General features: G+C 44.0%; 1 protein-coding gene across 1 annotated transcript in view; it reads right to left on the bottom strand.

The window, feature by feature from the left end:
- LOC119929711 (carboxypeptidase B-like) overlaps positions 1 to 11,170 on the bottom strand; it is a 40,219-nt gene extending 29,049 nt beyond the window's left edge. Inside the window, exons 1-3 of the mRNA XM_038747953.1 lie at positions 11,097 to 11,170; positions 9,670 to 9,745; positions 3,421 to 3,545 (exon numbers count right to left, since the gene is read on the bottom strand). Coding sequence (XP_038603881.1) covers positions 3,421 to 3,545; positions 9,670 to 9,745; positions 11,097 to 11,170 — 275 coding nt within the window. The remainder of the gene's footprint in view (positions 1 to 3,420; positions 3,546 to 9,669; positions 9,746 to 11,096) is intronic.
- Positions 11,171 to 13,579: the final 2,409 nt, after the last annotated feature.

The following is a 13,579-nucleotide window of genomic DNA, read 5'->3' as shown; positions in this document are numbered from 1 at the left end:
TGGTAAGATACTCTTTTCTTGAGTGTTAATAGGTTAATGCAACTCTGCTCTGAGTTGCTGATTGGGTGATGAGACTGAATGAGGTTAAGAGACTCTAAAATAAATGCCTTGGATCACATAAATCCAGTTACGCTGCACACAACCATTTACTGGACTAAAATGGTTTTGGATTTGAAGAACTGGGACTTTAATTTTAATCACTTGCTTTGTGCTTGTCCTCATCTTGCTTTAAAATAATGAAACGCTGCCAACCAGCTTTTCCAATATTGGCAAACGTGGCCTAGTGGATAAAACACAGGCCTGGGAGTCAGAAGGACTTGGGTTCTAATCCCTGCTCTGCCACTTGTCTGCTGTGTGACCTTGGGCAAGTCACTTCACTTCCCTGTGCCTCAGTTACCTCCTCTGTAAAATAGGGATTTAAGACTGTGATTTCTACTGTGGGACAGGGACTGTGTCCAACCTAAGCTGGTAGTCAACTACCCCAGTGCTTAAAATAATGCTTCATCCATAGTAAGCACTTAAAAAACGCCATTATTATTATCATTAAGTCCACTGAATGACAATTATCTTCAAGGGACGGGGAGTCCACCAGGCAGGTGGGTGCACGCCTGGCTGTGGGCATAGCTCCCACAGTTCCCACACCCTTATACTTCATCTGTGTGAAAGGAAGCTGGGAAGAGGACAGAACATTTTGTCCCTGGTGGCTGCAACTTAAAAATTAGAACACAAAATTAGAGGGCCAGGCAGGGTTTGCACCACCAGGCAGCATAACAAACAATCCAAGTGGTTTCATCTGACATGTCGGAGAATTGTAGCAGCACATCAAAGGGTGGTATCTGCTCCGGCCTCCCCAAGGACAGGCTGATGAAACCCTTCAAGGACATCCTCTCGGTTTATGCCTTCTATCTGACAATCTGGGCCTGAACTCGGGTCAACTGATGGAAGATGCAGAGGCCTTGCCCACTCTACAACTCCTCCCATGCCCCAAGGAAACTCTGAGCCCAGAACTCACGGGTGAGGAACAGATCGCTATTGATCCAAGAGCCAAAAATGAGTCCTCCGAAAAAGATTGAGTTTTTTTTTTAAACCAAGCAGCTCTGCCTGCTTAATTTAGCCTGATGGGGTTAAAAATTGCACTCCAGGTACCCCAGGTGAAAGAGAGAGATTATTGAGCAGTAGGCAAGATGGTTTTCACTGTTCAGGCCCAGAGACTATAAAGCTAATCAAATTCATTGCTTGGCCACTGAAGTGCTCATAAAGGTGTGCAGAGACAGAGATGACCCATCTATTTTAATGATAATGATAATACTTATTAACGATGTTGATTTTAACCATTAAAATTAATAAAATAATGATAGTAATAGTGGTACTTATTCAGGGTTTACCAAGTGCCTAGCACTGTATTCATTCATTCATTCAATCGTATTTATTGAGTGCTTACTGTGTGCAGAGCACTGTACTAAGCGATTGGGAAGTACAAGTCAGCAACATACAGAGACGGTCCCTACCCAACAATGGGCTCACAGTCTGGAAGGGGGAGACAGACAACAAAACATGTAGACAGGTGTCAAAATTGTCAGAACAAATATAATTAAAACTATATGCACATCTTAACAAAATAAATAGTAAATATGTACTGTATAAACAATGGGACACATACACTACAACTAGATCATATACTGTACCTATCTTACAGATAATCTGGAAAAAAACCAACAACATAACATTCAAATCCATTTGAAGAAGCTGTGTGGCCTAGTGGAAAGAACATGGGCCTAGCAGTCGGAGGACCTGGGTTCTAATCCCAGCTCTGCCGCTTACTTGCTGTGTGATCTTGGGCAGGTCACTTAACTTCTCATTCCCTCATCTACAAAGTGGGGATTTGATCCCTCCTGCTTAGACTGTGAGCCAGCCCCATATGAGATCTGATTATCTTGTATCCTAGGGTTTAGTATAGTGTACGCCATACACTGATTGCTTAACAAATACCATTTTGCTCAGTAGATACAATTAGCTGTACTACTAGCATGGCTCAGTAGAAAGAACCTGGGCTTGGTAGTCAGAGGTCATGGGTTCTAATAACCAGCTCCACCACTTGTCAGCTGTGTGACTTTGGGCAAGTCACTTAACTTCTCCGTGCTTCAGTTACGTCATCTGTAAAATGGGGATTAAGACTGTGAGCCCCATGTGGGACAACCTGATTACCTTGGATCCCCCCCAGTGCTTAGATCAGTACATAGTAAGCACTTAGCAAATGCCATTATTATTATTACTACTGTTGATGAAGCTACTACTACTATTACTACTCCTACTTACTGACACACTGAACACACAGAGTTGGTTTAAAATTCCACAGGATGTGAGGTTCCTGCCCACACAAAACCTCTTAACCATAGAGGAGAGACTCGGGGTTTCCACTTGCCCGCTTCTTCCTGTACACAGGAAATGAAAGATTCAGTCTGAGAGAGCCAGAGATGCACTCTCTTTCCACATAAGTCACTTTATGAGGGCAGGACAGATGGCTGCTACCGGTACCTCTTTAGGAGTCAGCAGAGTTCCAGACACCTCTGAACACTCTACAGCCTGGGGACTAGAGATAAACTTTGGTAGTGTTTTTTTTTCTTATTTTTTTATGGTATTTGGTAAGAGCTTACTATATGCCATCATCGTCATCATCAATTGTATTTATTGAGCGCTTACTGTGTGCAGAGCACTGTACTAAGCTCTTGGGAAGTACAAGTTGGTAACATATAGAGACAGTCCCTACCCAGCAGTGGGCTCACAGTCTAAAAGGGGGAGACAGAGAACAAAACCAAACATACTAACAAAATAAAATAAATAGAATAGATATGTACAAGTAAAATAAATAAATAAATAGAGTAATAAATATGTACAAACATATGTACATATATACAGGTGCTGTGGGGAAGGGAAGGAGGTAAGATGGGGGGGATGGAGAGGGGGACGAGGGGGAGAGGAAGGAAGGGACTATATGCCAGGGACTATATGCCAGGGACTATACTGTGTGCTGCGGCAGATACAAGCTGATCAGGTTAGATGCAGTCCTTGTCCCACATGTGGCTCCCTAGTCTCATTCCCATTTTACAGATGGGGTAACTGAGGCACAGAAAAGTGAAGTGACTTGCCCAAGGTCGCACAGCAGACAAGCGGTGGAGCTGGGATTAGAACCCAGGTCCTTCTGACTCCCAAATCCGGGCTCTATCCATGCTGCTTTAAATGCAGGTTCAGGTTCTGACAAGATATTGGCTTCCTGAATCTTCCTGCTTCATCTGCACCATCACCCAGCTGACCACACAGGGAGTCTGCCACCCCATAGGACAGTTATAGTAAGGGAGAACGCATCCACTTTATGACATTGTGTGTTTCTCAAAACAAAATAAATTTTGGGTATCAACTTACTCGTAATTGAATCCATTCTGCTCCAGAAATCGCTCAGCAGCAAAGACCTGGGCAGCTTCCACACGGAAGTCCACGATGCTGTCAGGTTTGACTAGGACAACTGAATCTGGTTTCCAGAAATCAATCTGAAAGAAAGGGCAATGATGTTCTTTCTCTGCAGGTTCTTGGGGTGGAAAGAAATGAGCTCAACGTTCATGGGCCTACGAGTCAGGAGGACCTGGGTTCTAATACTGATCCACCACTGGCTTGCTGGGTGACCTTGGCCAAGTCATTTAACGTCTCTGTGGCTCAGTTACCTCATCTGTAAAATGGGAATTAATAATAACAATAATAATAATAGTGTTTGTTAAACACTTACTATGTGCCAAGCACTGTTCTAAGCTCTGTGGAAAATATAAAGTAATCAGGTTGGACACAGTCCCTGACCCACAGGGGGCTCACAGTCTTGTGGCTCAGTGGAAAGAGCATGGGCTTGGGAGTCAGAAGTCATGGGTTCAAATCCCAGCTCCACCACTTGTCAGCTGTGTGACTTTGGGCAAGTCACTTAACTTCTCTGTGCCTCAGTTACCCCATCTGTAAAATGGGAATTAAGACTGTGAGCCCCACGTGGGACAACCTGATCCCTTGTATCCTCCCCAGTGTTTAGAACAGTGCTTTGCACAGAGTAAGCACTTAACAAATACCATTAAAAAAAGACTATCCCAAAAAGACATATTCTGCATAATGATAGCATTTATTAAGCACTTACTATGTGCAAAGCACTGTTCTAAGCTCTGGGGAGGTTACAAGGTGATCAGGTTGTCCCACGGGGGGTTCACAGTCTTAATCCCCAATTTACAGATGCGGTAACTGAGGAACAGAGAAGTTAAGTGACTAGCCCAAAGTCACACAGCTGGCAATTGACAGAGCAGAGATTTGAACCCATGACCTCTAACTCCAAAGCCCATGCTCTTTCCACTGAGGGCATGGAGGGTGAATAAATGATGCAACTTTAGTTTATTTGCTTTGGGTGATTTGCCTTGAGGGAAGGAATAGAAGTACATAGATGTAGTTCCTCAATCTGAATTTGTTAACTGCTCATTTTTTTTCTGTTACCTGAGGAAATGTCAGTACATATATAACTTGTTAATCAACCTTACCTCTGTTTAGTAGGTCGTAAGACATTCAAAACAACCTGAATTTCACACTGAAAATGTCAACACCTTTCTTCCCTCAACCCCAGATCTGCACCAGAAACCTTTTAGGACAATTGAAAAGTCAGAACTCTTGAATTAGTCTTTTCTTAAAGAATGTAGTGGATATAGCATCCTCACCTCAAATTTCTTCCATCGTAAAGTTCACTATTGCTTCATTTTCTCTGGTATGATTATACGTTCCAAAACAGGCAGGCACGCTGCCTAATTTTGCATAATATTGTTAAAGTGTCTATGAAAATAGAGTGAAAACTAACACAAGATCTAAGTACACAGAACAGCTAATAAGCTAAGCTGATTCCATTTCGGAGCTGATGAATCCTCTGCCATCAGGAAGTCCCTGGCCATTCATTCTCAGTCTACTTTGGGAGCTCCTCCTCCCCCTTCCATCCCCTAGCTGTAGTAGTCCCTTAAGGTTCAGTTTTTGGTCCCCTCCTATTCTCCATCTACACTCATTCCCTTGGAGAACTCATTCTCTCCCATGGCTTCAGATCCCATGTCTACCCACGTGACACCCAAATCTCATCATCTCCTCCCCTGTTCTCTCTCTCTCCCTCCCTCCAGGCTTGCCTCTCTTCCTGCCTTCAAGATATCTCCACCTGGGTGTCCTCCGGGCACCTCAAACTCAACATGTCCAAGACAGAGCTCCTTATCTTCCCTCCCAAACCCTGTCCTCTCCTGAACTTTCCTGTCATTCTGGATGGCATAACCATCCTTCCTGTCTCACAAACCCATAACCTCGGAGTCATCCTTGGCTCCGTTCCTCACTAATCTCATTCTAAACATACCCTCCCTTGGCCCCAGAGCCCCCTCCAGTTATCGCTCCATCTCCCTCCTACCCTTACTCACTCATGTCCCGCCTCTGGCCTAGAATGCCCTCCCTGTTCACATATGACAGGCAATTACTCTCCCCATGTTCAAAGCCTTATTGAAGGCACATCTCCTCCAAGAGGACTTTCTTAACTAAGCCCTCCCTTTTCTCCCACTCTCTTCTGCATTATCCTGATTTGCTCACTTTCACCACACCCTCAACCCTGCCGAGCACTTATGCACATATTCGTAATTTATTTATATTAATGTCTGTCTCCCTCTCTAGAGTTTTAGCTTATTATTGTCAGGGAATGTGTCTATTATATTGTTATATTGTGCACTCTCAAGCGCTTAGTACAGTGCTCTGTTCAGCGTAGGCACTCAATAAATACGATTGATTGATTTCCTCATCTGTAAAAAGGAGATAACATCTTTTCTCTTCCCTCTAAAGATTGTGAGCCCTGACTGGAATCAAGACTGTAACTGACCTGATTATCTTGGATCAATCACAGTGCTCTGTACATAGTAAGCATTTAGTAGATATCATTATCTATCAATCAGTGGTAGTCATTGAATGCTTATTGTGTGCAGAGCTCTGTACTAAGGACTTGGGAGAGTACAATACAACAGAGTTGGCAGGCACATTCCCTAACCACAAGGAACTTTCAGCCTAGAGGGGAAGACCAACATTAATATAAATAAATAATTTACGGTTATGTACCTAAGTGCTGTTGGGCTGAGGGTGGGGTGAATACTAAATGCCCAAAAAGAGCAGTTCCAAGTGCAGAGACGATGCAGAGGGAGAGGGAGTAGGGGAAAAGAGAACTTAAAGGGGGAAGACTTCCCGGAGGAGATGTGTTTTTAACAAGCCTTTGAAGGTGGGGAGAGTGGTGGTCTATGAATATGGAGGGGAAAAGAGTTCCAGACCATTATAAAAATAACTAGGTGGTAGTTGGGTTGTTTGTAGTTGTGGAGGTTGCTGGCTGGGCTGAGTCTGAGTAAGAGACTGGGAGGGAGTTGGGGCTCACTTCCAAATTCCCTGCCAATCAAAGATCCCAGGGCTTGCCCTAGACGCCGTAGGGAGCTCATCAGCCTTTTACTTAACTAACTTATTGAATTAGCCTTACAGGGGTCATGTACACGAGTGCACAGGAACGTTGAAAATGTTACAACAATCCACAGTTTTGACTTGCAGCAGATACCCCGCAGCTGATGAACACTTCTTAAATGACTCTGGAGGCATTCCCTGGAGCACTCCCAAGTGCTCTCTAATTTGGCTCAATCTCTAGTTACAACAACAGTGGGGGAGCCAAGCCAGGCCTGGTTTGGAGCAGAGCTTCATCTCCAGAGCCAGCTGGGAGAGCCAGGACCCAGCCGCAAAGGAACTTCCAAATTCCTTAAACCTTTCCTCCTTTTCAGCTTCACTCTCTGGCCCTGAGCATCCCCTAACCCGGCCTGCTCCTGGACACTGAGCCCCAGAATCTGTGACCTTGGGCAAGTCACTTAACTTCTCTGAGCCTCAGTTACATCATCTGTAAAATAGGGATTAAGATTGTGGGTCCCACGTGGGACAACCTGATCACCTTGTATCCCCCCAGCGCTTAGAACAGTGCTTTGCGCATAGTAAGTACTTAACAAATACTATTATTATTATTATTATATTACTTGTATAACTTGTCTATTCCTCACAGTATCACTCCAAAAAGTGCAAAAGAGGAGCATTTTTTCCTTAAAGGTCTACTTGGGAGACGGTAAAGGATTTTTTTGCTTTTTTAGAAATGTATTTGCTCAGAATTTACCTATGTGTCAAGCACTGTTCTAAGCACTTGGGTACATGCAAGTTTATTGGGTTGGACACAGTTCCTGTCCCACAAGGGGCTCACAATCCAAGTAGGAGGGAAGAGGATTTAATCCTCATTTTACGGATGAGGTAACTGAGGCACAGAAAAGTTAAGTGTCTTGCCCAAAGTCACACAGCAAGCAATTGGCAGAGATGGGATTAGAGTACATATTTGTACATATTTATTACTCTATTTATTTTACTTGTACGTATTTACTACTCTTAATTTTATTAATGATGTGCATATAGCTATAATTCTATTTGTTCTGATGGTTTTGACACCTGTCTACATGTTTTATTTAGTTTTCTGTCTCCCCCTTCTAGACTGTGAGCCTGTTGTTGGGTAGGGACCGTCTCTATATGTTGCCGACTTGTACTTCCCAAGTGCTTAGTACAGTGCTCTGCACACAGTAAGTGCTCAATAAATACATTTGAATGAATGAATGAATGAACCCAGATCCTCTGACTCCAAGGCCTGTGCTCTTTCAACTAGACCAATCTGCTTCTCGATGTGAATACATGCTTCTTGGGATTTACATATTCCTAAGGAGCAGGCATAGGGACTGTTACTTACTGCATGATTGTCAGTGCAAACCCCCTCCACCTCGCCAGATAATTAAAAATACCAGGCATCCTCCTACAGATAGTTCTACTCTCCTGACCAGCGATCTTGGCATCCACAGAGCTGATGGGAAGTAAGAAATGAAAAAAAAAAAAACCCAAAATACGTGGCGGAGCCAGGATTAGAACCCATGTTCTAGAGAAGCAGCGTGGCTCAGTGGAAAGAGCACGGGCTTTGTAGTCAGAGGTCATGAGTTCAAATCCCGGCTCCACCACAAGTCTGCTGTGTGACTTTGGGCAAGTCATTTCACTTCTCTGGGCCTCAGTTACCTCATCTGTAAAATGGGGATGAAGACTGTGAGCCCCCCATGGGACAACCTGATCACCTTGTAATCTCCCCAGTGTTTAGAACAGTGCTTTGCACATAGTAAGTGCTTAGTAAATGCTATCATTATGCAGAATATGTCTTTCTGGGATAGTCTTTTTTAAATGACATTTGTTGGGAATTGGGAAGCTTCAATTGGGAAGCTTTTCAGTATTCTTACATGGGTTTAGAGAAACCAGAGAGGGGCCTGGGAAAAAGCCTCCAAAATTATTTTAAAAAGTGGAAACTGGGTTCTAAGGAATTTTTAAAGTGATTAGGGTTTTTAGCCTGGAGTCAAGACAGCTCGGGAGTGACATAGGGAAAGATGTCTTGGCCACTGTCCCTGGAGATCTTTAAAGGAAGACTGACGCCCCTCTGTCTGGGGTCATATAGTCTGTCTCCTACCTGGAGGCAGACCACTGGACCTGATGGACTCTTAGGATCTTTTCCAGATCCACACCTTTTTGACTTTCACCTTCAGACAACTGAACTCCCTGCCTCTTGTCCCTCTCCTCTCCAATCCATATTTTACTTTGCTACTTGAATTGTTTCTCCAAAAAAAAAATCAAGTCCATGTCTCACCACTACTCAAAATCCAGCCATAGCCATGGCAAGCAGAAACTCTTTACCATTGGCTTTAAGGCACTCGGTCAGGTCTCCCGCTCCTACCTTGTGTCCTTAATCTCCTACCACATCCCAGTTCACGCACTTCACTCTTCTAATGCCAACCTTATTCACTGTACCTCTAGGTCATCTGTCTCACTGCCGACCCCTTGCCTGTGTGCTCCCACTGGCCTGGAACTCTCTCCTCCTTCATATCTGACAGAACAAAACCGTTTCCATCTTCAAAGCCCTCCCAAAATCCTATCTCTTTCTAGAGGCTTTTCCAGACTAAGTCCTCTTTTCCCTATTCTATTTCCCCTCACTTCTGTATTGTCTATGAATGTGGGTATGCATCCCTTTAGAACTTTGATACTCACCACAACCCACAGCACACACAGATATCCTTTGACTCATCATTTCATCTGTAATTTATTTTAATCCCTGTCTCCTCCTCTACAGTGCAAACTCCTTGTGGGCAGGAATTGAATCTACCAATTATATTATATTGTACTCTCCCAAGCACTTAGTGCAATGCTCTGCACACCGTAAGGGTTCAGTAATTACTGCAGATTGACTGATTAAAACAGCAAGGCATGATAATAATAATAATAATAATAATAATAATAATAATAATAATAATAATGGCATTTATTAAGCACTATGTGCAAGATGCTAACAGCCATGAAAAAATATAGGACTCAATCATAGCCTCAGTGATTTTATGGCAATGCTCAATCCAGGTTAGCCCAAATAATTCGGGATCATCTGGGCCACACTGTACCACACTTTCATTTGATTTTGGAGAATGAGGTTGCTACTTAGGCTTTTAATGTCGGGACAAAAGAAAAGGTAGAAACACCAAATGATCATTTATTTACCTGCATGGTATTGGCCAAGGCATTGATCAATTTCACTTGCTCCTCATTTTGGACATTCACCCGGAACACCTTCTCCCTAAACAGGGTTTGCAGCACAAATAGAAGGGAACATTTAATTAAAAATAATAATAGTAACAATAGCAATCATATTTGTTAAGTACTTACTCTGTGCCAAGCACATGAAGAGCAGTGCATCTAGTGGAAAGAACATGGGCCTGAGATTCACAGGACCTGGATTCTAGTCCCAGCTCTGACAACTCCTTGTTGTGTGACCTTGGGCCAGTCACTTAACTTCTCTATGTGTCAGTTTCCTCAACTGTAAAATGGGGATTAAATGCCTGTTCTCCCTCCTACTTAAACTGTGATCCCTGTGAGGGACAGGCACTGTGTTGGACCTAATTAACTTGTACCTACCCCAGTGCTTAGAACAGTGTTTGACACCTAGTAAGTGTTTAACAAATACCACTGGAAAAAAAGCTGTTCTAAGCCCTGTTCTGATATTATAATTGCTATAGAATAGAACCCATGACCTCTCACTCCCAAGCCCGTGCTCTTGCCACTGGGCCATGCTGCTTCTCATACAAGATAGTCAGATTTGACATGGGAACAAGATATTCAGGTTGGACGCAGTCCTTGTCCCACACAGGGCTCACAGTCAATCTCCATTTTACAGATGAGAGAACTGAGGCACAGAAAAGTTGTGTAGGTTGCCCAAAGTCACACAGCAGGCAATTGGTGGAGCCAGGATTAGAACCCAGCTCCTCTGACTCCCGGGTCTATGCTCTTTCCACTAGACCATGCTGCTACTCTAAGCACTTTTCATGTACTTATATTTACCAAGCACTGAACTAAGTGTTGGGACAGGCATAAAGTCATCCGGTGGGACACATTCCCCCAAGGGGTGAACCCCATGCTGGAAGCAGCATGGCTCAGTGGAAAGAGCCCAGGCTTTGGAGTCAGAGGTCATGGGTTCAAATTCCAACTCCACCACTTGTCTGTGTGACTTTGGGCAAGTCACTTCCCTTCTCTGGGCCTCAGTTACCTCATCTGTAAAATGGGGATGAAGACTGTGAGCCCCACATGGGACAACCTGATCACCTTGTAACCTCCCCAGCGCTTAGAACAGTGCTTTGCACATAGTAAGTGCTTAATAAATGCCATTAAAAAAGGGGTTCACCTTGTAAGTAGGAGAGAGAACAGGTATTGAAGCCCCATTTTTCAGATGGGAAAACTAAGGCCCAGAGAATGTAAGTGACTTGCACAAACTCACTTAACAGGCAAGTCGTAGGGCTGTGATCAGAACCCAGGTCCTCTGACTCTCAGGCCTGTGCTCTTTCCACTAAGCCAGGCAGATTGTCAGTTGATTGGAATGGTTCATTCGGACAGGCAATGAGAAGGCCCCCTCCAGTTAAGGATTACAGTCTTACCCATTGAACTTTTCAGCAGAAATGTTGGCCGAAGCCAAGGCAGTGGTGGCGAGGATCAGCAGCAGGGCCAGCATGTTGCTCCTTTGCACATCGACCAAGGGGGCTCGCTGCCTTTTAAAGCCCAGCCCGTTCACTCTCCTCTTTCCTCAGGAGACGGTGTCACTCGAGGTGTGATTGATGACCTTTCTGGCCTTGCAGCACTGTTAGCCTGGTGGAAGTCGGGCCGGCTATCTCTCACTCTCTGCACCTGTGGCCCCAGAGCAAACATCCTCTGGTTTGACCTTCAATATTTCGGAGGGAACACCATGAGGACTAAAAACATTTAACTTCCCAGGGGGGTAATTTGCACTGGCTAAACGCCTTCCTCTGACGTGTCCTATTTTCCACACTGGTGGAAGGTGAGGCCCAGGATGACATCTCCATCATTTGTTGGGGACCCCAAACCCCACGAGTAGGCTTTTCCCCAGGCAAAGACTGGCCCTGCAGAAGTGAACTAAAATGAGATTTGGGATCAGGAATGCTGGCAATGTGGTCAGAAATGCTGTCGGTCAGAGATGGGGCAACTGAAACAAGTTGCTGAGACCTGTGAAACACTCATAGTCATTTCTTTCATTTATTCATTCAACCGTATTTTTTGAACGCTTACTGTGTGCAGAGCACTGTACTAAGCATTTGGGAAGAAGAAGTCGGCAACATGTAGAGACAGTCCCTACCCAACAACGGGCTTGTTTTCTCCTTTTATTCATTCATTCAATCATATTTATTGAGTGCTTGCTGCTTGCAAGCATTGTACTAAGCTCTTGGGAGAGTACAGTACAACAGCAGACACATTTCTTGCCCACAAGAAGCTTACAGCCTAAAGGGAATACTAGTCTGTCTCCTTTTTCCTCAGACCCCCTCATCATTTACCCCTCCAGCTCAATCTAACCCCTAACACCTCAATCCATCAATCAAATTAATTGCAATGCACAGCAAAAAACACTTGGCAAAGCATGACAGACACTCAAGATGTAATCCCTGCCCACGAAGGGCTTATGTTCTTTTTGTGGAGACAGATATAAAAAATATTTACGAACAGTGGGATCAGAAAAAATAATAGAATGTTCAATTGAATAGACACATATACACAAGTGCTGAGGATAATAATAATGAATATGAATAAATACCAACATAAGTGCTAGAGTCAGTCTGTCAATCATATTTATTGAGTGTTTTCTGTGTGCAGAGCACTGTACTAAGTGCTGGAGATGTTGCCAACTTGAACCCCCCAAGCGCTTAGTACAGTGCTCTGCACACAGTAAGTGCTCAATAAATACGATGGATTGATTGATTGATTGGAGAGAATATGATTCAACAATAAGCAGACATATTCCCTGAGATGGCTTTGGAGGTGTTGTGATTCAGGGTGTTGGGCATTGGTTGGGAAAGGTTTGTTAGAGGAAGTTGGATTTTAGGAGTTGGAAGATGGGCTAGGGACCTTGGGAGTAATAAAAAGTGCAGTTTGGGGAAGAGTAGGTGAAGAGAACCAAGGAGAGAGCAGGTGGAGAGCCTAAAAGCAAATGGTAAGGGATTTTTGTTTGAGGTGGAGGAAGATGAGAGTTTTAGAAGAGTGGAGAAGCAATAATTCAGGAAGAAAATTTGGCATCAGCATCGATTTTGGGAGAACATGAAGAGGCTAGTACTGTGAGAAGGCTAGCATAGCCTCACAGTACGGCTCTTTAGAACCCAAAAGTATTATTTGATCAATTAGAAGAGGCCAGGAACTAAAAAGGAAGTGAATTCTGTCTTTGAGATGGCCACCTGGACATTGAGAAACAGAGTGGGTAGAATACAGGCCTGGGAGTCATAAGGACCTGGGTTCTAATCCCTTCTCTGCCACTTGTTGGCTGTGTGACTTTGGGCAAGTCACTTCACTTCTCACTTCATGTGGGTCATGGACTGTATCCAATCTGTTTAGCTTTTATCTCCCCCAGGGCTTAGAACAGTGCTTGACACGTAGTAGGTGCTTAAGAAGTACTATCATTATTATTAATAGGCCAGGAAAAACTTTTCAGAAACCCCAATGAGCTCTTGCCCATTCAGTATCATGGGAGAGCAGTGTGGCCTAGAGGATAGAGAATGGGCCTGGGACTCAGAAGGACCTGTGTTCTAACTCCCCCTCTGCCACTTGTCTGCTGTGCAAACTTGGGCAAGTCATTTAACTTCTCTGTGCCTCAGTTACCTCATCTGTAAAATGGGGATTAAGACTCTGAGCCCCATGTGGGACAAGGACTGTGTCCAAACTGATTAGCTTTTATCTACCCCGGCACTTAGAACAGTTCTTGGCACATGGTAAGCGCTTAGCAAATACCATTAAAAAAAAGAGAGAACTCATATGGAAAACTACGGGATTCTTATGGATGAAATCGGGACACAAGGAGCCCTGGAATATTTTGTTCTTGAGCTCTGATGACCCAGTGGTTGGATGGTGCAGGACATATAAT

This window comes from Tachyglossus aculeatus, chromosome 1 (assembly GCF_015852505.1).
Source record: "Tachyglossus aculeatus isolate mTacAcu1 chromosome 1, mTacAcu1.pri, whole genome shotgun sequence".
NCBI lineage: Eukaryota > Metazoa > Chordata > Mammalia > Monotremata > Tachyglossidae > Tachyglossus > Tachyglossus aculeatus.
Note: the sequence above shows the minus strand (reverse complement) of the source record. Positions and strands in the feature narration are given on the sequence as shown.